The sequence below is a fragment of the Diabrotica virgifera genome, chromosome 9 (assembly GCF_917563875.1).
Source record: "Diabrotica virgifera virgifera chromosome 9, PGI_DIABVI_V3a".
Taxonomy (NCBI): domain Eukaryota; kingdom Metazoa; phylum Arthropoda; class Insecta; order Coleoptera; family Chrysomelidae; genus Diabrotica; species Diabrotica virgifera.
Window position 1 is genome coordinate 210869797 of NC_065451.1, and position 26434 is coordinate 210896230.

The window sequence follows — 26434 nt, forward strand, 5'->3', positions numbered from 1 at the left end:
TTTATTTCCTTTCCTTATACGTTCTGTAGAAAGTGTTATTGGATGTTTAAATCTAATGTTGAACTCATGGCGACATCTTTTGCTGCCTGACGTTACTAAAATCTAATACGTTTAACAGAAACCTTTAAATATTAAAAATCAAAAGGATTTGGAATTCCTCAAAGATTTTTGGAAAAGGGTTTTTAGTAGTTAATAAAATACATACTAGACCAGGGCGCATCTGTAAAAATATTAGTACATTTTGGATATTGAGAGGTGACTTACATTTTTTTGGAAAAATTGCTTGAAAATAAGTCATATAATAAATAATATTTGAGATATCCTCCCACACAAAAAGGTCCGGAACATTGTCAAAAAATGTCAAAAAATTAAGGAAAAATTCGATATTTTTATTGGTTTTTTGATTATAACTTTAAAAGTATTCATTTACGAGAAAAGTTGCACTGAAATAAAAGTTGCGTAATTAAATTTCCTACAACATAGGAATAGTTAAAAATTTTAAAAATTGTCACCCTTGTTGCAAAATAGCAATAATTGCGAAAAAACCATAAATAAAAAACAAGTATTCGTATTTTACGCTTTTCAACCATTTATGCTACACTTAGTACCTACCTTCATATTTCATCCAGAAAAACTATATAATATAATATAAAAACAATACTGTATATTCCATTAAGATCGGGTCAATAGATTTTGCAAAATAAATTTTGCAATCCAGCTTTCGCAAAAAAATTAATTTTTTCAAAATTTTGTAGGACTGAAAATAAAGCAGACAGCAAGTTTAATTTTCTTTGCATATAGAAGAATATTGTACCTTTCATTTGCAATTCGCAAAATTAAAATCGGTTAACTACCACAGCGTCAGGAATTTTTTTTTAAATAAACAATAATTTTTGGTGCTACGCGCATGACAGCGGATACTTTTGGTCTGATTGGGCATTCCAATGACCTTTGATACTGATTGATACATTTTAATTTTTAGTACATTTATATATAAATAAATAAATTTGTTTATTGCACAATAAAAACAGATACTCTACCTTTGACATAATACTTTTTATAGCAAAAACTTTCTTTGTTCGTATATTTTAACTTAGAGAATAAAAGTTTATTATTTTTAAACATATGCAATTGTTTAAACAATATTTCACAAACAATAATCAAATTAGTTTGATTTTTGTGAAATTAACATATTAAAATACAACAAAATATAGAGCAAGAAAATAATATATTAGATAAAGATTGGAAGAAATTTTGGTGGCAATCAACTTGTGTGAATCGAACACAGCTATCCTGCGCGTAGCACCAAAAATGAATGTTTATTTAAAAAAATTCCTGACGCCCTGGTAGTTAACCGATTTTAATTTTGCAAATTGCTAATAAAAGGTACAGTATTCTTCTATATGTAAAAAAAAAATCAAATTGCTTTTTGCTTTATTTTCAGTCCTCCCAGATAGCAATATAAACTTGTTTCAAACTTGCAACAAGTTTGATACATCAAACATGAAAGCTTGCAGCAGGTTTGCCATGGCAGCTTTGCAAGCTTGCAGCAAGTTTAAATCAAACTTGCTGGTTGGAGTGTGACAAACTTACATGAAGTTTGTTTTTTCAAACTTGATACAAACTTGTTCAAGGTTTGTTTTGACATACTATAGTCACAATTTGAATAAAAAAATGTGAATAAAAAATACAATACCATTTTGTATAACTATTTATTCAGTAATCACTCAACTAAAATACAATCTATTGTCTAAAATTATTTATTGGAACTTACATCAAACCCGCTAGCTTCAGATTCCCACATAACAATTTCATGTTCTTAGTAGATTCATAGAACATACTTTTCAGAAAAAGTATATACTTAGAATATGCGTAATTACCATTGCGAATGTGCAGAGCATATACTGAGTATATACTACATTACAGTACTTAAACGTTCTATGTATATACTTAGAATGTACTACCGCACTTCTTTTCAGTATATACCAAGAACATACTTTTTAGAAGATTCTAAGGAGGTGCTATAAACCTTCTATTTATATACTTAGAATGTACTATCGCACATATTTTTAGTATATGGGAAGAATATTCCAAGGAAGTGCTATATACCTTCTAGTTATATACTTAGAATGTACTATCGCACATATTTTTCGTATATGGGAAGAATATTCCAAGGAAGTGCTATATACCTTCTATGTATATACTTAGAATGTACTATCGCACATATTTTTAGTATATGGGAAGAATATTCCAAGGATGTGCTGTATTTCGCAGAAGTATGTTTTCAACATCACCCAATCTCATCCTATAGGTTCTACCAAAGAATACTAAGTATTCTTTGGTTCTACTAATATATTATATTTACATATTCTAATTGCATATGAGAATGTAGTTATTACATTCTACAATATTACGTAAAAAGTAAGTATAAAATATATAAACTTTAGTTAGTTATATAGGTACCTATGTATAATAAATATTATATGGGTAAGTAGCCTATATATAAAATATAAGTTATATTTAGTTATTATGTGCACATCAAAATAAAAATGCTGCTTATATAATTATATAATAGCCAAATATATATAATATGTATGTAAATTACTCAAATTTATAGGTATCTATATACATTATACATACTTTTACTTACTAGGTATTTAGGAAATATTGAAGTACCAATATCAATTTATTATTTTCAAACTGCTTTTTATGTTCTTAAAAATGTTTTAGTCCTTGTAGCTAGAAATACTTGGTCCTACCTTACAGCGTAGACATAAATGCATAACTGTACTGGAAACTATTTTCATATTTTGCTCTTTTGTTACCTACCCCCTTCCCTTGTGCAGGTATAAAATGCACTGCAAGGGTCAGAATGACAATGAATGGCCGTTTCCGGATTCCCGAAAATTATAGGTAAAAATACTTATGGTATAAACTCAAATCAAAATGGTATATTCATTTCAACTGAAAACGAAACGAGAATTTCTCATTTTTCTTCAATAGAATTAAGTTTTAAACTTTTTACCATACAATTAAAACGGTTAAAAAAAATGAATTAGATAGTTCACTAGTACCTACCAAAATACATAAATTTGATTAATTATTCTTAACGCGAAGTTGATAATCTATAGGCTAACATTATTCTTCTTCCTATAGGTACATACAGTATATTCTTTTTAAGATATTTTAAAAGTATATACAAGTATGTGTTAAGCATATACTTTTGCATATACTTACGCATATACTAAGAATATTCGATTAAGGTATATTCTAAGAATAAACTTTTACGAACATTCCGAGATACTACGTACCCGAATGTGCTCAGTATATTCGGTGCAAGAATATTCTTTGAGGCACATGCAAAGAACATGAAATTTAGAATGTTTTTTATGGTACATGCTATGCTTGTACTACGCATATACTAAAAAGGATATACTTCGACGAATGTTGGTAGGATATGCTTAGAACATGATGCGAACATCATTGTTATGTGGGTTCCGATACTCAGTTTTGTCTCAGCTCTGAAACAAATAAAAGAAATTGTTATAAAGTCTTGCTGTGTGAACACAATTAATATTTGCTATTAAAAGAGATAAAAACATGTTAAAATAACAATTTTACAATAAAACCTAACACTTATTTATAAATAATATTATGTTATAATTAATATGTTTATTTTAGATAGTATGTATGTAAATACAGTTAGAAGCTACGAAAAACATAAAAAAACTTACCTCAATTTCACCAAAGTAAAAAGAATACCAATCTGTACCTAATCACCACATGCAGGTGGGTCTATGAAAAACTGAAGAAAACAAGCTTCAGCTTAGTAATTAAAGTAATAATCTCGGAAAATTGTACGGTAAATGCTGTTAAAAATCAAAAAAATAATATCAACATAGGATAGGATATACCTAACCACAAATTATCACCGCTTGGCAGGATGGCAGGTTACTTTTCCCGTGTTGCCAGCTGTCGAGTAAGCTTTTTCCCTCAACGTACCTTAAAAATTCCCACTTTTATGATAAAATTCCCTCCTATGCTCCTATTTAAAAAAATCTGTGAAAATATGTTGAATTATTTTCAAATATTTTGATTTTAATAAATATTTTACAATTTGGACTGGAGCAAAGATTCCCTTACAAGTTAACTTTTTCCCTTTTATGTTGAATATTCTCGCAGAAAGGGAAATATACCACCGGTGGCAACACTCTCGTTTTCGTGGGCATGACATCAGTCAGGGTAACGAACGAGACCGAACCGAGCCGACCGTAACGTGTAAATCAACCAAATAGATGGCACGCGTGACGTGGCTTTGCAACTGTACGCTTGCAGCTAAGTTGCTACAAACTTGAATCATCATCTTTGTGATAACAATATTGCAGCAAACTTGACACAAACTTGCCTCGTTATATTTGACGCAGCAATTTAAAATCAAAGAAGAATCAAACTTGCCACAAGTTTACATGCTATCTGGGCTGTAACATTTTAAAAAAATGAATTTTTTTGCAATTTTTATTGCAAAATTTATTTTGCAAAATCTATTAAATCGATCTTAATGAAATTTACAGTATTGTTTTATTATATCATAGAGTTTTTATGGGTAAAAAATGAGGGTCCTAAGTATGGCATACATGGTTGAAAAACGTAAAATGCGAATACTTGTTTTTTATGGTTTTTTCGCAATTATTGCTATTTTGCAACAAGGGTGACAATTTTTAAAATTTTTAACTAATCCTATGTTGTATGAAATTTAATTACGCAACTTTTATATCAGCGCAACTTTTCTCATAAATGAATACTTTTAAAGTTATAATAAAAAAAAACGAAAAAAAAAAATCGAATTTTTCCTTCATTTTTGACATTTTGATAATTTAGACAATATTCAGTACCTTTTTGAGTGGGAGGATAACTCAAATGTTATTATATGAGTTATTTTCAAACAATTTCTGCAAAAAATCTGAGTCACCTCTCAACATCCAAATGTACTAATATTTTTACAGATGCGCCCTGGTCTGTAAGGTCTGTTTTTAAAACAGCAAGTTTGAGCTGCTTGTTTAGTCGTTTATTTGAACTACCTGCACCTTGTTAATAGATGTAGGTACATGCTGTACAGTGCAATAATAATGGGTCACCCTATATATCTATTTTCACATTTGCAAAACCACAAACCACTACTCGCAAGTTCTAAGCAAGAATAATGGGTAATGTGTTAGTAATATACCTACTCATTTAAAAAAACGTTAATTGTTATCAGTCTCTGGTACTTTTTGTTGATATTTTTACCATATCAACTAAGGTCAAACTGTAATCAAGTCCAGAATCATAATTTTAGTTTTTTCTTCTTCTTCTTAAATCAGGCGAGACTCATTAGTTTCTGGTACTTAGTAGTAACGCCTTTACCAGGTCTTACGATCTTTTTGTACCATACTTTGTTTTTTTCCTTAAACTCTAATAAGTTCTGTGGCCTCAAAGAAGGCCAAAAGTTCTCTTATTGGTACGGTTCAAATCTCAGTTGACCAGTGAATCCCTGCCTTACATCATTTGCACATTTGCACATTGCAATGGCATAGTATGTGTATGACAGTATATTTTTCCATTTCGCACTTTCTGCACCATGGTTCATCCTTATCTAGTTTGTATAGGTGGTTTCTTAAACGGCAATGTCCAGTCACCATTTTAGTAACAGTTTTGATCTCTCGTTTATTGAGGTACATCAAATTGTTAGAGATTTAGAGATTTTAATCAATATTCTTGATTTTTTTAGTCTGGATTTGCCCTTGAGTTGCTCTACATTTCTTTTGATGAACCTCGTTTTTCTGAGCCATTTCTGAACCTCGTTGTTCGTAGTATCTTTAGTGATGCCACAGAACGGTTCTGAGCCTTTGTAAGTTTCTCACGAGCCTTGTTTTGCCAACATATCTGCTCGTTTATTCCCATGCACCTCTTTATGATCCGGCACCCACACCAAAAACACTATTTTATTTGGCTAGATTGTTAAGGAGATATTTGCAGTTACTTAACAGTTTTCATTTCGTGAGTGGGTTCTTTACTACCAGAATAGCTATTTGGCTATCTTCTCTTAGCTTTAGGGTCTCGATCTATGATTTCATCATAGTCAAGAACTGCAGCCTGGAATACAGTTGTATATCGACCTAAGCTGTAAAAAGTACCATGATACAGTACATTCATCATCATTTCATCATTCTCTTTTCCTTATCCCTATGCGGGGTCGGCTTCCCTAATTGCATTTCTTCACACAATTCTATCTTGGGTCATATCAATATTAATCCCCTTTACCAACATGTCCTGCCTTATCGACTCCCCCCAGGTCTTCTTTGGTCTTCCTCTCCTACTCCTTCCAGGAATCTGCACTTCAGCTACTCTTCGTATTGGATAATTAACGTCTCGACGTTGAACATGACCAAACCATCTCAACCTATGCTCTCTCATTTTGGCATCAATTGGTGCATGCCACACCTAGACTTCCCCTAATATACTCATTTTTAATTTTATCCTTTCTTGTCACTCTACTCATCCATCTAAGCATTCTCATCTCCCGCCAAATGCATTCGTTGTTCCTCTTTCTTTTTCACTGCCCAACATTCAGTTCCGTACATCATAACCGGTCTTATGGCTGTTTTATAGAATTTTCCTTTCAGCTTCATTGGAACTTTTCTGTCACACAACACACCACTCGCTTCCTTACACTTCATCCATCCAGCCCTAATTCTACTGCATGCATCTCCATCTATTTCTCCATTATTCTGTAATACCGATCCCAGGTACTTAAAACTTTTGCTTTTTACAATCAGTTCACCATCCAAAAATACCATTTTATTTGTAGTAACTCCATCTTTAAATGAACATTCCAAATACTCTGTCTTTGTCCTGCTAAGTTTTAAACCTTTTTCCTCCAGAGCTCGTGTCCACTGTTTCAGTTTTTGTTCTAAGTCTCTTTCACTATTTCCTACTAACACGACATCATCAGCATACATTAAGCACCATGGAATGTTACCCTGTAGTTTCGCTGTTATCTGGTCCAAAACTAATGAGAATAAATACGGACTAAGCACCGAGCCTTGATGCAATCCTACTTTTACATGAAATTTATCAGTCTCTCCCACACCTGTCCTAACACTGGTCATTACTCCCTCATACATATCCCTCACAATCTTTACATATGCACCAGGGACTCCTTTCTTATTGAGTGCGCACCACAGAATCTCTCGAGGAACTCTATCATATGCTTACTCAAGATCAATGAATACCATATGAGCGTTTGTTTCTTTACTCCTGTATTTTTCCATCAACTGCTGTCTGTTGTTGATCTGCCCTGCATAAAGCCAAATTGATTCTCGGATATGTCGGTCTCTTCACGTATCCGTCTATCTCCCATATTTTCATGGTGTGGCTAAGCAGTTTTATAGCCCTGTAGTTTGTACGGGTCTAGGACGTTTCATCGCCGCCGTTTCGATGCCGCCAGTTCGATGCCGATGCCGGCCGATTCATCGCCAATCAATTAATCGCTATCTGATATATTTCCGAATTTTCGACAGTTACAATTATTAGTTATTTTTAGTATTAATTAGGAATTCTAGGAAATGCGAGATATGACGGTGATTAAATGGACTGGCGATGAACCGGCGGCATCGAAACGGCCGGCGATGAACCGGCGGCATCGAAACGTCCCATTCCGAGTTTGTACACTGCTGTATATCTCCCTTGTTTTTGTAGACAGGTACTAGTATACTGCTTCTCCATTCGTCTGGCATTTGTCCAACTTCCATAATTCTATTAAATAAACCTGCTAGCCAACTTATTCCTGTCTCTCCCAATGCTTTCCATACTTCCCCAGGAATATCATCTGGTCCTACCGCTTTTCCTTTCTTTATTTTTTGAAACGATTGAGCCACTTCCTCGTTTGTTATTTTGGTGACCATTGCTGCTACTGTCTCCGTTTGCTTCACAGGCTGTCTGTCAAATTCTTCATTTAATAAGCTGTCAAAGTACTTTCTCCATCTCTTTTTGACATCCTTTTCGTGAACTAGTATTTTATTATTTTCATCTCGGATACATCTAATCTGATTAAAATCTTTTGCTTTCTTTGCTCTCTGTTTGGCTATTTTATATAAGTATCTTCGTTTCGCCTTCCCTTGTATCAAGTTGATCGTATAGGTTTGAATACGCTTCTGCTTTAGCTTTTGCTACTGCTACTTTCGCTTCCTTTTTCGCGACCATGTAGTTTTGAAGATCTGTGTTGGATCTGGTTTCTTGCCACTTTTTATATAATTTTTCCTTCTCTTTTATTTTTCCTTGAACTTCGTTTGACCACCACCAAGTCTCTTTATCCTCAAACTTTTTTCCTTACGTTTTCCCTAGTATTTCAATAGCAGTCTCTCTAATACTACTGGCCATTTTTCTCCAAATTGTAGTAGGGCTTCCTTTCATGCTCTATCATATTTTCTCTACTATTCTTTTCCTGAATAGACCTTCTCTCTCATCATTTACCATCCACCACTTGATTTTTTGTGGTCCTCTTCGATATTTTGGTTTAGTTTCACTTTTTACTTCGATGTCCAGAACAAGCAGCTTATGTTGTTGGCTTACTGTCTCACTAACTATTACCTTGCAGTCCTTGCATTCACGTATGTCTTCTTTCCTTATCATGAAATAGTCTATTTGGGATTGATGTTGTCCACTTTTGTACGTAATAAGTTGAGTTTATCTCTTTTTAAAGAATATGTTAACAATCGCCATATCTAGTGCTGTTGCTAATTCAAGCATATCATATCCAGCTTCATTTGTAGTTCCAAAGCCTAATCCCCCATGTATTGCTTCGTATCCTGCCTTGGCTTGGCCCCCATGTGCATTGAAATCACCTCCTATTATAACTTTCTCCTATGACGGAATATCACTCAGGATGTCTCCTAATTGGTCATAGAAAGCTCTTCTTTCATTCTCAACCAGACATGTTTGAGGATCATACACACACACACACAACATTCAATACCTCTTTATCAATTGCAAATTTCACTGACATCATTCTATCACTCGTTCTTACAACTTCCACTACGTTGTCTTTCATTTCACTATCAGCAAGTATACCAACTGCATGCCACAAATTGTATCCTTCACCTAGTTCTTTTGCCCTTTGTCCTTTCCACCTAGTTTCTTGAATGCAAGCAATTTGAACTCTTCTTCGTTTGAGCGCATCCACTAACTCCAGACTATTACCTGTAAGACTACCAAGATTCCACGACCCTATCCTGATTTTTCTAACATGCAATGGTGTTCCCCCTGAGATAGTCCTCACCCGGAAATCCGAACGGAGGCTCATTTTACTTCCGGCACATATCACTACCATGATACAGTTCATTGCGCAGTTGTATATCCATCAGTAAACCATATTAAGTCCCTATTAATATCTGGGACATTTTACTCTCTACAGATGGTATAATTGTGTTAATCTTCTCAGAGTTCATCATAAAGATAGATTTCTCAAGTATAGTTCCAGTAGTGTTTGTGTGCCATTCAATACAAGTGTGTTGTTGATTTTTGAGATGTACCTTTTTTTATCCCGTTTGTTATTTTCTGTACTAAACAAGAATAAAAACAAAGAACTAATGTAATTTTTAATGAAATAAATTGTTTATGTACTACGTTTTGGGCATGCTTGCTATCCAAGTCATTAATATAAAATAAATGTGATTGAAGATAATAATTGCAAACATTGCGGAAAACAGGGTGATCTTGATCATATCTTTTTTGAATGCTCCTACTAAGTTTCAACAGCATTCAAACTCTCTCTATAAAAATTTAATTAAACTTAATATGCATGCACCATTCAATATCCAGTCTCTGTTGGCTACAGGCTCACAACAAATATACAATAATATCATTATAGATTTCTTGTCAGATACACACACACACAGTCCTATAAGATTTGTACGCGGGAGTGAAATTTTTTATGATTTATGTTCAGATTTGCATCCTTTTTATCATAAATGTTATATCACTTTATCAGAAATCCATCATTGTTTTTATTGTATTATTATTGTATTGTGTCATTTATTGTATTAGTATATTGATTCTGTTTAATTTTGTATTAGGGATAGGATTGTATATTATTCTTTATTGCAACTGGCTGAATGACTAATGTCTATGCCATTAAATAAAAAAAATTGTTTATCTAACAAGTTTTGTTTACATGAATTGTGTGCACCTTGTTAATCGATGTATATCATGTATAGTGCAATAATAATGGGCCATCCTATATATCTACTTTCACATTTGCAAAACCTCAAACCACTACTCGCGAGTTCTAAGTTAGAATAATGGATAATGTGTTAGTATTTAAACAAATGTTTATTGTTATCAGTCTCTGGGTACTTTTTGTTGATATGTTTACCATGTCAACTAAGGTCAAACTATAATCAAGTCCAAAATTATGTTTTTGGTTTTTCCTGTGCGTTATCGTCATAGAAAGAAAGTTTTATTTTTATTAGTAAGTATTAATTGATTGTTATATATAATGTAGTGATAGTACTTAGTGAAATAAAAGTATGTAAATACGGTTCGGATTTTATCTTCGTGTGATTTTTCTGCACCGATATTTTTACAGCACTTAAATATCGAGCATTTACTCAGTTGTGACATGTGTATCTAGTAAATTCAAAGGATTTTAAGAAGAGACAAGAATAAGTGTTGAAAAGTGCTGTGTTTGCGACCGGTAACAAAATGGTGTGCCTAAATGTTTATAAGGTAAGGATTTTAATAATATGTATATAAGGATTTTTAAATATTTCTTTTATCAGCCGACAACTGAAAGACAATTAATTAAAGAAAATTCTTTAGACAAAGCTGCATCAGGTATCATGATATCATGAAGCTATTAGCTGATTTTTCCAGTTCTCTCTATCTTCTGAAATTCTAGCACATTCTGACAATGGAGCTAGTCCAGGGCCCATCTGTTTTGAGATGGACGTTGAGAGGTGACTCTATTTTTTTTGCAGAAATGGCTTGAAAATAACTCAAATAATAATATTTGAGTTATCTTCCCTCTCAAGAAGGTCAGGAACATTGTTTAAATAATCAAAATGTCAAAAAATGGAGTAAAAATTCGATTTTTTTCTTCGTTTTTGATTATATCTTCAAAATTATTCATTTCCGAGAAAAGATGTACTGACATAAAAGTTGCGTAATTAAGTAAGTATTCATTTCCGACAAAAGTTGCACTAGCATAAAAGTTGCGTAATTAAATTTCCTACAATATAGAATTGGTTAAAAATTTAAAAAATAGTCACCCTTGTTGCGAAATAGCAATAATTGCGAAAAAACCATACAAAAACAAGTATTCGCATTTTACGTTTTTCAACCATTTATGTTACACTTAGGACCTTAATATTTCACCCAGAAAAACTTTATGATATAGTAAATCAGTACTGTAAATTTCATTAAGATCGGTTCAATAGATTTTGCAAAATAAATTTTGCAATCCAGCTTTCGCAAAAAAAATTCATTTTTTTAAATGTTACAACACTGAAAATAAAGCAGATAGCAAGTTGAAATTTTTTTTGTGTATAGAAGTGTACAGTACCTTTAATTTTCAATTTGCAAAATTATAATCGATTAACTATCAAGGTGTCAGGACTTTTTTAAATAAACATTAATTATTGGTGCTCCGCGCAGGACAGCGGTGTTCGATTCACACAAGTTGATTTCCACCAAAATTTCTTCCAATCTTTATCTAATATATTATTTTCTTACTCTATATTTTGTTGTATTTTAATATTTTAATTCCACAAAAATTAAACTAATTTTATTATTGTTTGTGAAATATTGTTTAAACAATTGTAGTTTTCTTAGAAGCAATCTTAGAAGGCTAAAAATTAATTTAATTAAACTCAATAACACATAATTAATTACTTCATTAACAGAAACTAATCATCAAAAACAAAAAAACATAACCTCAAATAGTTGTCAAGAAGAACTACTGTAACAAACTGTTGGTATACATACAATACTCAAAATGGTCTGGACCTATGTGATACAGCAGCAAAATCCAACCTATTCATAATGAGATTAAAATCTAGTGTTACGCTCTATAGGGCTTTTCATCGATTGTCATTTATTTCGAGCTCCTGTCATGTGTACACATAATATTAATATATCTGCGTCATACGTCTTTGGTTTGTATCATTGTTATTTTATACCAATAACTTACGACGTAGATATCTTAACATTATGTGACACATGGCAGAAGCTCGAAACAAATGACTGAATGAAAAGCCCTATAATAGACGCCCTATGGTTTGTGACAAACATGTCATGTTTTTTCCGTACTAGAGGTCCAGTCATTGGACTGATCTAAAGTCAATTTTTTACTTCGAGCCCCAAAGTTGCTTAATGTTAGAATGTGTATAAGTAATATATTGCTAAATAAAAGTTTCAAAAAAAATACTCATACTTTAAACGATACAAATACATAGGCATATCTTTATTATTGTTATACGTTGCTAGTAATTAACACAATAAATACACACTTAAAAGACTAATACATAAATACTCATGATGAAAAAGTACATTATAATTATTAAAAATGAATAACCATTTTCATATCCCTGCAACACGAAGCCAAAGCCGTCTCATATCTCAGTTCGTTTAGAGAGCGCAACAAGCACTCTGACCGAACAGTTTCAAAACTCATTAGTTTTTCATCAGATAATGCATATATTGCTATCTCCAAACCATGTACATAGCTGTAACATCTGTACATGCATTGGGTTCTTCTGTCTTGCTGTGGGCATAATCATCTGTAAATAATATTGCTGCAATATGGCTGCAGACTTCACTATTACCGGCTATACACATACAATGTACATTTGCTATGCCATCAGAACTGGCTATCGCCCAAGCATCGAGTGGTTTAGCATTAGCTTTTTGGGAATGCTTCACCTAAAAAAAAATATTTTATCTTTGTGGGAATGCTTCAACTACAAAAATTTATTTTTATTAGAGTATTTGCGTTCTTTACAATGATTGAGAATATTTTATTTAAAATCAAACATTCATATAATATAATTTTAGAACAAACAATCATGACTTATTCTCTTTTCTATCATAGCAATTACATGCCATCGACCTAATCTGTAAACTGCGTAACTCCATTTATCCAAATTTTACAGGAGACACAAAAAACTATTTCTCTAAATATGACTAATGTGAATACTACTACATTTTAAAAGATAGGATGCTAAAATGGAATATTTTATAGATACACATATCACTAACATTTGTAGGTATATTGTTTAATCAGTATTTAATATAACTTACCACCAAATTTTTCTTGAAAATATCACTTTCTAAACAGTGAGGTCAGTCGTGTGGTATGACAAACTGGGGAGTTGTATATTTTTCGTACTAAATTTGCCGCAAGGGAGATACGGTGTATACGAACATGTCACTATTTACTCATCTGGTAAAAATATGCATCTGCATCCTTTTTGAAACGAGAAGTAGGCAGTTTTTCAAACACATGGCAGTAATAACTCATTTTCAGAGAATTATGGAGTTACACAGTTTATAAATTAGGACGAAAATATGTCTGCTTTCATACAGATATATAAACGTAAATAAATCTAATATTTAAAACCAATTTATCCAAAAGACATTAATACTGTTATCCATATATTTCTTAATGGTGAATAAATAAAATAAAGGCATACCTTTCCAACAATAATATAAAAATCATTAACAATTTTTACTCCAAGTTTCAAAACAAATCCAGTTGTGAAGGCTTTTATGTGCCTGAAGGCTTGTGTATGGTTTCATCTGCTACTTAGAGTAGTAACTGTGAGACAGGAGACTCCACCAAATATGTATAAATATCTATAATAGTAATTGGTGGAATGCACTTTACTGTAAAATCCAATTCTGATGACTGAATTATATATGGATCTAAATTCCAACTATTTTCAGATTCAATGAATATCTAAAACAATAAAAGAAATAATGTTATTGCTTGCAAAATTCATCATTATTGATAAATATCAGGGGAAAATGAACAGTAAATACAAATTGTTTCGCCTACCTTTATCCAACATCTGAAGTTTCCAATAATAATTTCCTTAAATTATCACTTTGCATTGTGATAAGTTTATAAAGTTCACAAATGACAAACAAAAGTTAAAACATACACAAAAGAACAGCTAACAAAATCCAAATGAATCGAAAATAGGCAAAATACGACGATAAACAATTAAATGAAACGACGAGACAAACATGAAACATAACCTTTTAACCTTTGTTTTGTAACTTTTAAGCTCCTCCCAATTTCGTGACGTCAGAATTGGCTGTCTGAAATGAAAAGGTTTTTTAAACGTATTTTAACGTCATTAATCCTACGTATTTAAAATCACCTACAAAAGACTTCTATATGACGTAATGTTCGACCACGTGTGTATATTCAACTAAAAACTGACGTTTCCTCGACGTTATATGACGTCTCTTGGTTGCCTGGGAATATGGAAGGACTGTCAAATTTCAAGAGCGTTAAAGATGAGGATGATCAACTGCTTAATATTCCCAATACACTGACCTACGGATGTGAATCTTGGACCCTGAGAAATTCGGAAAGAAGAAAGATAGACGCCACTGAAATGTTCTGTTGGAGACGAATGCTACGAATTCCTTGGACCGACCATAGAACAAATATTTCTATTTTAAGAGAGCTAAAAATTAGCCAACGACTCTCCAGTAAAGTCCATCTCCAACAATTAAAATGCTTTGGACATGTTATGAGACCAAACACAGAAAAGACTCATTATACAAGGAAAGGTGGAAGGCCGAAGATCAGGAGGAAGATCCCCAACAAGATGGATCGATCAAATTACAGGAATATGCAAATGACCTATGCGTGAGTTAAAAGAAATGACCGGAGACAGAGATCTTTGGAGACGGACAATACACGACATTACGTCGACCACTACACTTCCTCCGGGGGGTCAGAATTGAAGAGAGAGCCCTGTGAATTATCATGATTCTCGTTTTGTCTGTTTAGTTTAAGACCCATATCTTAAAGCTTACTTTTTCAATCCGTTGAGCAGGTGAATCCGTTCTACCTCAGAACTATCGAGGATGGTTGTATCATCTGCATCTCTCAAATTGCAAATATTCTTCCCGCCGATAGTGACGCTACCGTTCCAGTCCTCAGTAGCTTTCCGCATTATCATTCACCATATTATGTTGAATATAATTGGGCTTAGTATACAGCCTTGCCTCACGCTCTTAGTGAACCTGAAACTTGCGATTAGTTCCTCATTTACTCTAACTTGTATAGTCTTTTAATTAGCAGTATCAGATGATTTTGGACTCCCATTTTAGACAAAATCTGCCACATTTTACTCCAATTGGCTAGGCCGAAAGCTATAAGAAAGATAATCTATCAAGGAACGATCTCCGTCATGGAGGACGATTGCCGATCTCCGTCATGGAGATGGCACTTGAAGAAAAAGATCAAGCACAGGTATGTTACGATTTTGAATTCTGTGAACTTTTCTATAATCGGTCATACGGTTAAAATTTGTTCCCTAGAACCACGTTCGGGGACGAAACCTGTTTGTTTCCCCTCAATTTCAGGAAAAAAAAGGTTTTGTCGTTTCTAGAATTATTGTTATCAGTCTCCAGGGGCATCATTTGAAATTTTGATTGGGGGGGGGGCAAGCATTATATATACAATACATTATATTTGATGTAATGATGAAAATTGATATATTTTTTGTAAATTTCGGTCATTTTCAGGGTCAGGGCACATGCCCCCCCTGACCTTATCAAATGACGCCCCTGTCAGTCTCTGGTACTTTTTGTTTATATTTTTAACCAAGTCAGCATTGGTCAAACCGTAATCAAGTCCAAAAATTATGGTTTTTCCTGTACGTTATCGCTTTCGAAAGAAATTTTGATTTTTATTAGTAAGTATTAATTTATTCTTAAATAAGGTTGACCCGTAATCAAGTCAAAAATCATGATTTTACTTTTTCCTGTGCATTATAGTATATTATCAATTGATTGTGATAATAAAATGTTCTACTTATAGTACTTATAATGAAATAAAAGTATGTAAATACGGTTTGGAGTTTATCTTCATGTGATTTTTCTGCACCGATATTTTTCTAGCACTTAAAAATTTACTCAATTGTGACATGCGTATCTATTCAGTTCAGAGGAGTTTAAGCAGATACTTTATAAAACAAGAATAAGTGTTGAAAAGTGTTGTGTTTGTGACTGATGAAAAAATGGTGTGCCTAAATGTTAATAAGGTAAGGATTTTAATAATAGAATTTTTTTCACAATATTAATATCAGCCGACAAAAAGACAATTTTTTTAAATTGTATTTCTTTAGACAAAGCCTCGCATCAACCATGTAAGATTACATACACTGGGAGACAAAAAAATATTGTGTTTTGGCCCAAAAATTGTATAGACTCATTCTAATAGTATTGGTACACTGAGTCCAAAAATGATATAGATTATAATAGTTTTCTATCACGTATGTTTTTCTTGTGAAAGTCAAATACAAATAACACATTTTTTTATGTTTACCCAAAAGAATATGGGTTCATTACATTCAACGGTGGTTGTGAGAGATTTTCTTAAGTATTTTGCTTCTGTTTTTCCATCATCATCAATCCGTACGCGTCCACTACTGGACATAGGTCTCCCTCAGCTCTTTTCATCTGTCTCTGTTTTGTGCGGCTTGTATCCAGTGGCCGACAACATGCTTCAGATTGTTAGCCCATCTGGTTGGTGGTCGTCCTCTGCTCCGTAGTGCCTCTTCTCGTGGCCTCCACTCGACAATACGTTTTGTTCATCGGTTATCTGACAATCTGTCGACGTATCCTGCCCAGTTCCACTTGAGCGACGCGATTTTTTCGATAGCGTCTGTTGTTTTTGTTCTACGACGTATTTCCCCAGGCAACCAAATAACGTTTACAAAACGTTGAAAAGACGTCATAATTATCACCAAACCACGTCAGTTTTTCACGTTTTTTCGACGTCGAAAGTCACGTGAATATGTCCCACCATAACTGACGTCATTTTTATCACGTTTTATATACGTGATATAAAAAACGTAGTTTTTATGTCTTTTTTTAGATTAGTTTTCATTTTATGGTTTTAAAAATACACAATAATAATTATTCATATGGGTATTGTTGGTATTGCTATTTTTCATTTAACTGTTTTAAATTTAGCTTATAGGCTAAGGTATGCTTACTGTGTCAAAACTGAAACAACATATAAACTAATAAATAATTTATTAACAAATTAATTTAATTAAACTCGATAACACATAATTAGTTCATTAACAGAAAATATTCACCAAAACAAAACACATAACCTCAAACCGTTTTCAAGAAAAACTATTGCATTAAACTGTCACTACTCACTTGAGAAAAACGAATAAAAATCTCTTAATTAACACGTTTCTTCAACTAAATATCTAACTGAAAAGTCGTTTTTTACCACACAAAGCACGTAAACAATAAATGAAAAATTTCTTATGACAATTTAAGCTTATAAACGTCAATATACAACATTACCATTATCAGCATTTACCCGATAAGCTCCTCCCATTTTTGTGACGTCAGACTTGGGCTGTCCTAAATGAAAACGTATTTTTAAACGTATTTTAACGTCATTAATCTTACGTATTTAAAATCACCTACAAAAGACGTTTATACGACGTAATTTTCAAACACGTGTATATATTCAGCCAAAAGCTGACGTTTCCTCGACGTTATTGACGTCACTTGGTTGCCTGGGTCTTCGTTTGCGATTGGGTCCCTCAGGGACACACCCAACATCTAGCGCTCCATAGCCATTTTCCATACTAAAAATATATCTTGACGGAAAGGTTCTTCAGGTTCGTCACTAATATCTCCAAGATTTTATGGGAACAAGTCCAAATGGGAGTTATGTAAATAATTGGAATGTAGATACACTGTAAATGTAAAAACTGTAGATGTAAATACTAAAAAAATTGGAATATCTAGGACACGTAATGAGATATCAAGAACGTTATGGCTTTCTCCAACTGATTCTCCAAGGAAAGGTAAACGGTAAGAGCGGACCGGGAAGAAGACGCATTTCCTGGCTTCAAATTTACGAAAGTGGTATAACACGACTACCAGTGAACTGTTGCGCACCGCGGTAAACAAAGTCAAAATAGCCATAATCATCGCCAACAGCCGGAACGGATAGGCACTTGAAGAAGAAGCTGCAGCCCAAATCACAGTAGGCTTTGAGTACATTGTTGACATATTCGTTGTAATTGTCGTCTTTATAGTTTCCCATGAAATTTTTAACTACATTTTCTAAACAGATCCATGCTCTTTTTTCTATATCATTAAGTCTGCTCTATTATCTTCTATATTGTTAAGATGTTCTCTTTAATTTTTGCATCATTTAGACTAGGGAAACTAACTAACTTAACTACAAAAAAACCTTGTCCTTTCTTGTTCACAGCTTTGACAAAGTTCTTCATTAAACCTACTTGATATGCAGTGGTGGTCCGTATACTTTTTTAGGATCAATAAAAGGCATATTTTCAACATTTTCCTTACCAGATTCAAGAGTTTTCCGCTTAGGCCATGATTTATTCTTATAATGTCTTTCGCAATCTCGGTTGTCCCATTTACAAGGGAACATTCAACATTTGTATACATAGCCTGCAAGCTAAGTAACATGATTAGATTAAGATCTCCACATAAGTTAAACTTGTATCTATCATATTTTATATTTTCTAACATCAGTTTTATATTGCCATATATTCCATATATGTTTGCAGCATGGGCCCCAGGGACTGAAGAGAATTGGTTACCGTTAAGCAATGGGACTTTGCTTGATAGACTAATCCAAAGTTAAGACGAACTTTGGATGAGTCTATCAATAAACGCCACTCTTCTGGTGTATCCTCATGACCTAGTGTGTGCTGACCAAGTGTTCATCACTGCTGAAACATCATTACCATGTAGGTACTAACTCTCCTTCTTTTTAATAGAAAAATCCTAAAAATTAACATACTTAAGTACTTTTGTAATACTTAAGTAAGTTCCAACCTTAAAGGCGCAACCCAATAGTTCCCCAACAGCTTGTTTTTTCTTATTATAACTTTATGACCGTTATCGATCGTTGAATATCACGTTGGCTACCATATTCGCTATCGTGACTTTACTGATAGCAGCTCTGAATAATGATGTACCTACTCGATTTTCCGTACCATTGTCTTGATTTTTCAAATGAATCAATTGGAAAAGAAAAGTATTTTTGGAGTGTGTAAAAATATTCAATTCCTAAGTGAGATCTTTATGCTTACAAAACCATCTTAAGAACTATGGTCAAAGATTGAAAGTAAAGTAACACGTGGTACCACTACATACACTACATACACTACGTGTATAAAGAGGGATACCATTTTAATTGAAAAAATTTTAATTGGAAAAAAATCCTTATAAAGGTAAAAAAAACTTGGTTGAAGGTTGAAAAGCTTTTTATGTGTAACTTAAAAAACAACTAGAAACAGTACATTGAAACCTCCCCAAAAAAAACACCAATAAGGTGTAATAGGCCTGGATCCCGTGTACCAAAAAAAGTTGATTAATGGCAAGCTGAAAGTTTGTTAATAGCTTAACGGTGTCTAGTCAGGGCCTATTTTACCACTAGGCCCATGAGGCCCCTGCCTCGGGCCCGCATTTTAACGGGGCCCGAAAACATCACCAAAAGAAAATTTTTATTGAAAAAACAAAATAAATTTTCAAAATTATTTCATTTTACCAACAGGAACTGATAAGATAACCAATTAGGTAAGAGTGACATTCATAAACCATAAGACCATAAACCATTCTTAAACCATAAACCATCATAAAACTGCAATAAGAGTAGGTATAATAGATTGCCTTGTCGGCATGTTGGCACCAATAACAATAAGCAAAATTTATACACCACTTCGAAGGAACAGATACAAGAGCAAGAGGTAGGATTAAAAAGAGGTATCGTCACGTATTATTGTCATATTTATTTAAATTGCGCTTTTATATTCAATATTTAGTTTGATGTTTAATGCCGTTTTATGCAAAGGTAAGGTATTGCTTGATTGTATGCATTAGTTTTCAGTCCTGTGCTTTTTAAGTTAGTTCAACTAATCTATTCATTAATCATTAGTCGTTTTATTAAGCACTTATTTTTCTTATCTAAGTAATAGTTTCGTGACAGTGAAAAACGAAAAAAGCAAAAATTAAGAGAACAGAAACGGCAGGCACAAAAAGATGCAATATTATCTCATTTTACACCTCAAAACAGTGCGCAAAAAGGAAGTTCGTCCTCCCATTATGTTCTTCTTCTTTGAGCCTTGGCCTCCTTTATTTTTTGCCTCCACACTTTTTTATCTGTGGCTGCTCTTATCCATACATGGACTTCTAAAAATGCTTGTGCATTGCTGGTTACTGTGTCTTCTCAGCACTTTCTAGGCTTTCCAACCGGTCTCTTTCCCTGCATCCAAGCGTTCATTGTTTTTTTGGTAGCCTATCCTCTCCCATTCTTATCACATGTCCAGCCCATTGCAATCTTTGTATTCTAATGAAGTCTGACAGGGGTGTTTCCTTATAAAGTTGATAAAGCTTGTTGTTGCATCGAATTGTGAAGATTCCGTTTTCCCTCACAGGTCCTAGTATTCTCCTCAGTACTTTCCTTTCGAATGTGTCGAGTTTGTTTTTGAATGTTTCTTTCAGGACTCATACTTTACTGCCATAGGATGCTATTAGTCGAATTAAGGTTTTAAAGATTCTCCCCTTTGTATTTCGGTAGACACTTTTAAACCGAAATATATTGGAGGGGACTAAATAAGCTCTGTTTGCCTGCGGTATTCTTTTCCGTATGTCCCCATTTTCTGGTCTGTCGGCATATATTTCTCCTCCCAGGTATGTAAACTTTCCAACCGTTTGAATGTCATCTTCAGATACATATAATGTTCTGTTTGACTATATTTTTTCTTGTCATCTGTATCATTATTTTTGTTTTTTTCTATGTTAATTTCCAGACCTAGCCTTTTCGTTTGCTTTTTTAACTCTGCGTATGTTTCCTATGCTCCTGTTCATGTTCTACTCATAATATTATTATCATCCGCATAAGAGGCCAGTTAAACTGGTTTCTGAGGTTCTGTTGCTCAGTAGGTTTCCTCGTCCAGTTTGCATTTGCCTAACCGCATACTCCAGTGCCAGGTTAAACAATGTTGTGGCCAGCCCATCTCCTTGCTTCAATCCCTGCGAGACTTTGAAAAGTCTTTCCGGTGGTTTTATACTCGTACACATGCCTGAGTTTCATACATTGTGGCTTTGAGTCTAATTAGCTTGTGTGGTATTGCCAATTCAGCCAATATATGAACAGCTTATTTCAGAAAGGCACCTAAGTCAGTCTTTTGTTATTTTTTGTTAAGAGTGGATTCATTCACTATGATGGTAGACATATAGTTTATTGTAGAGAGGAGCCAGGTTAAATATATTATAATAATAGACAAATCGTATGGAGTACTTCTCGTTTACTACAGAAAAGCAGTTTCTATTCAGACAGTTTTTTGCATATAGTACATATCTCGAAAGTTAGTTAACATGACTCGAGTCCCTTTCTGAAATAAGCTGTTTATATAGTATAGTCTGTTCCTTTTAATTGAGTCGTATGCCTGTTTGAAGTCTACAAACATGTTGTGAACATGAATGCCGTGTCCCATGATTTGCTCAAGACCTGCTTGACTGTAAATATTTGATCCATTGTCGATCTTCCCCTTCTGCAGCAGCCCGTCTGATACTCTCCAATTCTCCAATTAATATTTTCTACTAGTGGTTGGAGCCGCTGGTTTATAATATACTTACATGAGGACTTTATAATAATATGCTGTACATAGTAGAGAAATTCCACGGTAGTTTTTGCACTTTAAACACTTCAACAATGCTTTTAATTATTTAAATATAAATTTTATTTATTGTTAATCTGGTGCAACTATATTTCTTTTAAATAATTAATACATTTAAAAAATTATTATTACTATTAAATTTTTGTTAGGGTCCCGAAAATTATGTAGTGCCTCGGGCATGATTTGAAGTAAAATAGGCTCTGTGTCTAGTCGTACAAACTTTGATGTATGGGAACAGTGGAACAGGGGAAGTTTTAATTGTGGAACGTGTCATCCTGACAAGTTTATGATTGTGAAAACTAGCAGATTGTTTTTAAGTTTATTTAATAGCAAATTTTATGTAATATCTATATGAAAAAATGTTTGTCCGACAAATATTTTATAAGTCCGACACGTAGAACATGTTAAATGTCCGGAATTATATTGGTGGTAAATAGCAGTCTGATTTTTGCATGGGAGTTTAATGAAAGGGTAACAAATCATTTGGAAGTTCTGTCCGACGAAATACATGGGAAGTTTTCGTAGTGTGACGTTCGAAAGTTGTAATAACTATTTTTCTCGTTAATATCGGAACCCCTTATATACATACCCAAATGATTCAGTTATTTTATCAAATTCTTTCCTAACTTCCTGTTTTTCTAGTACAAACACTTAAAATAAACCGTTTTTGTTTTGGGTACAAAAGTGTGGGTATGAATAAGTAAATAATGGCATTATTATCTCTATGTACCATATAATTACCTTGTGTCTAAATATGTACAGCGGCAGATATCCTGTGGAAGTAATTTAGACACTAGGAAGACAAGAATAATCTAAAAACCGATTGTCACTTTTTTAAAATATAGGCCAGTAAAAAAAGACCTGAAAAAACTTATATAGGTTTTTGAGGATCTACTAAAAGGTATGTAAGGGATAGCTGATGGCAAATCTTTAAAAACGTATACCTAGCTGATTTTGATTGGTTTTTTAAACAATCATAAAAAGTAAAAAAAATGTGACTATAAAACGTGTCTTATACATTTTAGAGAAAAATGGTTTAAATAAAAGTTGAAGACTTAAAAAAGTTTTTTAATTTGGGAATCTCTAAATTAAAATACGTACCTAAATAATTGACAGAGATGATTGCAGAAAGCCCTTATTTTTGCAGTCCCTTATGAATGTAAATAACTTAGCTTTTTGCCTAATGACTGTAATATAGCTAGTTGAAATTATGGCAATTAAGGATCGCAATCGGTTGTACCCTCGAGTACCTACTAGTTCGAAAAACCTCAAAATTACAGAAGATGAAGTGCATAGAAGTCACCCTAGGTGCTTCGATGGTCTATTATGATGTCATATTCGTGTTCAGTGACCCCAAAAACCATCAAAACTTCAGAAGATGACGTACCTTCGTTATATCCCTGGGCATCAAGTGCTCCTGGATTCGTTTTTAATGCCGTATTCGTATTTACTAACCCCAAAAACCCCCGATTAATCTGTTTGCATCAATTTAGTGGCGAACACTCCTCGAAACTCCAGATGACCTGCAGTCACCCTAGGTGACTGCTAAAATTTTTGATTAAGTTTGACAATTTCAAGATTCTTGCATCAGTTTGTATGTACATACATGTATTTACATATATCGTTTGGTATTATTCCGGTAACACAAAAATTTTGCTTGCATGACATTATACATGGGTGAATTGAAGCGTTGTATTTTCTCCTGACTTAAATGAATTCTGTGGAAAAATGGAAGAACTGATTTTGTTTCATAGTTCTGTCATACTATCCCGGAGGCATAAATAAAATTTTGTTTGTTGAATTATCCGAATATCTCTTCCGAATCCGAATAAAAACACTAATGAACTCATAAAATAGAGGTTGGATTTGATAAGATTAGAATGACCCGCACGCAGCCCAGATCTCAATCCTATTGAGCATTTATGGGATGAATTAAAAAGAGCTATTCGCCGTCATCCTAGGCCTCCAGAAAATTTGTTACAGTTATAGCCCTGGTAGAGGAATATCGGGCTATTCCCTAGCCAAGGATGACACATCTTTATTCGATGCCAAACAGATTGCGAGCAATCGTTGCTGCAAGAGGTGGACATACCCGCTATTAAATTGTTTTGTTTTGTTGTTAATTTTGTTTTGTTTTGTTAATTTTAGTGCGTTTGATATTTTATTATTAATTAAAAAACCTTCAAAGCAGTGTTTTTATTTACACTCTTACAAGAAAAGAGATATTCGGATAATTAAAAAAAAAAACAAAACCTTAGTGATACCTCCAGGATAATACAAAAGGAGTATGAAACAAAATCAGCTCACCAATTTTGCCACAGAATTTTTTAAAATTGAAGAAAATACAACGCTTCCGTTCACCCCCGTATAATGCCATCTAAGCAAAAACATTTTTTTACCGGAATAATAACAAACGACATCAATACATGTACAGTGGAACCCCGATAAGTCGGCCCGATAAGTCCGACTAAACCGGATCGATTTTCATCAGACAAACATTTCAACAATAAAAATGTACTATCCGTTGCAAGATAATTCAGATGGAATTCCCCAGATTATTTTGTGCTTGATATCGCCCCAGTCTCCTAATCTGGGAAATTCCATCCGAATTATCTTGCAAGGGATAGTATGTAATATAATATTTGACAGATAATGTGTATTTGTGTAATTTGAACTATGTATACGATAGTAAAAATGACTCATGGCACACGGCGGCGGCGGCAGAGCGACGGTCATTGTCTCGGATTTTTCGGAAACAACAGACACCTGTTATTCCTTTATGTATTTCAAACTGTCTTAGCATTGTTTAAAAAAGACTAAAAGACTAATTAAAAATTCTTTTTTTAACAATGGTCTTAGTTTTCACTGTTCATAACATCGTTCCGATTGTGACTGTATTGTGTGTAGTACAGTCTTCCAGTCTTGTATTGTTTGCTTCCGTTTGTTTAGGTTTGTGTTTGCGTGTTTTTAATAATTTAGATGTGTAGGTACTGTGCATATATATATTTCATGTTATTTCAATTATAACGGAGTTTATCTATAAGTATACCGTATTTTATTAATTTTTACCATATTCTTTGGCTAACCCGGATCGGCCGCGGTCCCAATTAATCCGAGTTATCGAGGTTCCACTGTACCTACAAACTGATGCAAGAATCGTGAAAATCGGAGTACAAATACGAAAGTTATAGATCAGGGATGGCCAAACTCCTTGAAAGTCCGAGCCATTTTTCAAAATTTGAAATTTTTCGCGAGCCACAACTAAACAATTATTTAAAAAGAAGTGTAAAAAAAGGTATTAACATTTTCTCTTTCTGTTTGGACTACATGAATTTTAAAGTGAAATAAATTTGTTCAAATCGTTGTTTCAACTATGCCAGTAAATCTACAAGTAGTCTTTATTAATTCAGGATATTTCGATTTTTCATCATCCTTCCATTTCTTTCTGGGACGGCTTACTGATCTTCTACCGTCTCTCAAAAAACACTGCCTTTAACACTCCGTGTTCCTCTTATCTTACCACATGACTTGCCCATCTTATCTTAGATTTTATATATCTGACGATGTTTTCAGTACCATACACAGTCACCAATTCAGCATTACGTTACCTTCTCCACTCTCCTGTCAATTCATCTCTTTGAGGGCCAAATATCATTTTGAGAACTTCCCTTTCAAATACCAGCAGCTTATCTCTTTTCCGCTGATGTAGAGTCCATGTTTCACTTTCATATGTAAAAATTGGGCGAACAATTGGCATGTACACTCTGTTAAATTTTCTTTTTAGCAACTTGGATCTTAATAATGATGATAGGGAGTATAATGCTCTATTCCACGCAGCTACCCTTGCTGAGACCTCGTTTTATATGTGGTTGTCATTAGTGGTTGCCGCCGCTAGATATTTAAAATCTTTTACTACTTCGAAGTTGTGGTCATTAATAGTTATGTTCTGCTTAACTCTTAAGTAATTTAAGACATTTTGAATCACAAAAATTAAAAGTAATTCAGGTACATTTATTGAGAGCCACAAATAATTCTTCAAAGAGCCACATGTGGCTCGCGTGTCAAAAAATCAAACATTTTGGGTGGCGGAATTTTGTGCGGGTGAGTGTATAAAGTTTGCTATGGAGTAAACTTAAAAACAACCTGCTAGTTTTCACAATCATAAACTTGTCAGGATGACACGTTCCACAATTAAAATCACGTTCCACAATTAAAACTTCCCCTCTTCCAATGTTCCCGTACATCAAAGTTTGTCCGATTAGACACCGTTAAGCTATTAACAAATTTTCAGCTTGCTATTAATAAACTTTTCTTTGGTACATGGGATCCAGGCCTAGGAACACAATACAAAAATTTGCAAGTCGATAGGTGCAATATTTCAAAATCGATTTAATCCTGTTTTTTGTTCTAAATGCCCTAGTCCCTAGTCTACTACGATAATTGGCTACCGATGACTAAAACAAGAGTAA

General features: G+C 33.6%; 1 protein-coding gene across 3 annotated transcripts in view; it reads left to right on the forward strand.

Moving 5' to 3' along the window:
- The first annotated feature begins 10425 nt into the window (after positions 1-10425).
- The window catches only part of LOC126892745 (venom dipeptidyl peptidase 4), a 66617-nt gene continuing 50608 nt past the window's right edge, over positions 10426-26434 (forward strand). The window contains exon 1 of one of the 3 annotated variants that reach the window (XM_050662398.1): positions 10426-10507. In XM_050662398.1, coding sequence (XP_050518355.1) covers positions 10451-10507 — 57 coding nt within the window. In that variant the 5' untranslated portion in view covers positions 10426-10450. Of the gene's footprint in view, positions 10765-16158; positions 16320-26434 lie in introns of those variants that run through there. The other 2 variants (XM_050662400.1, XM_050662399.1) reach the window with 2 other exon arrangements.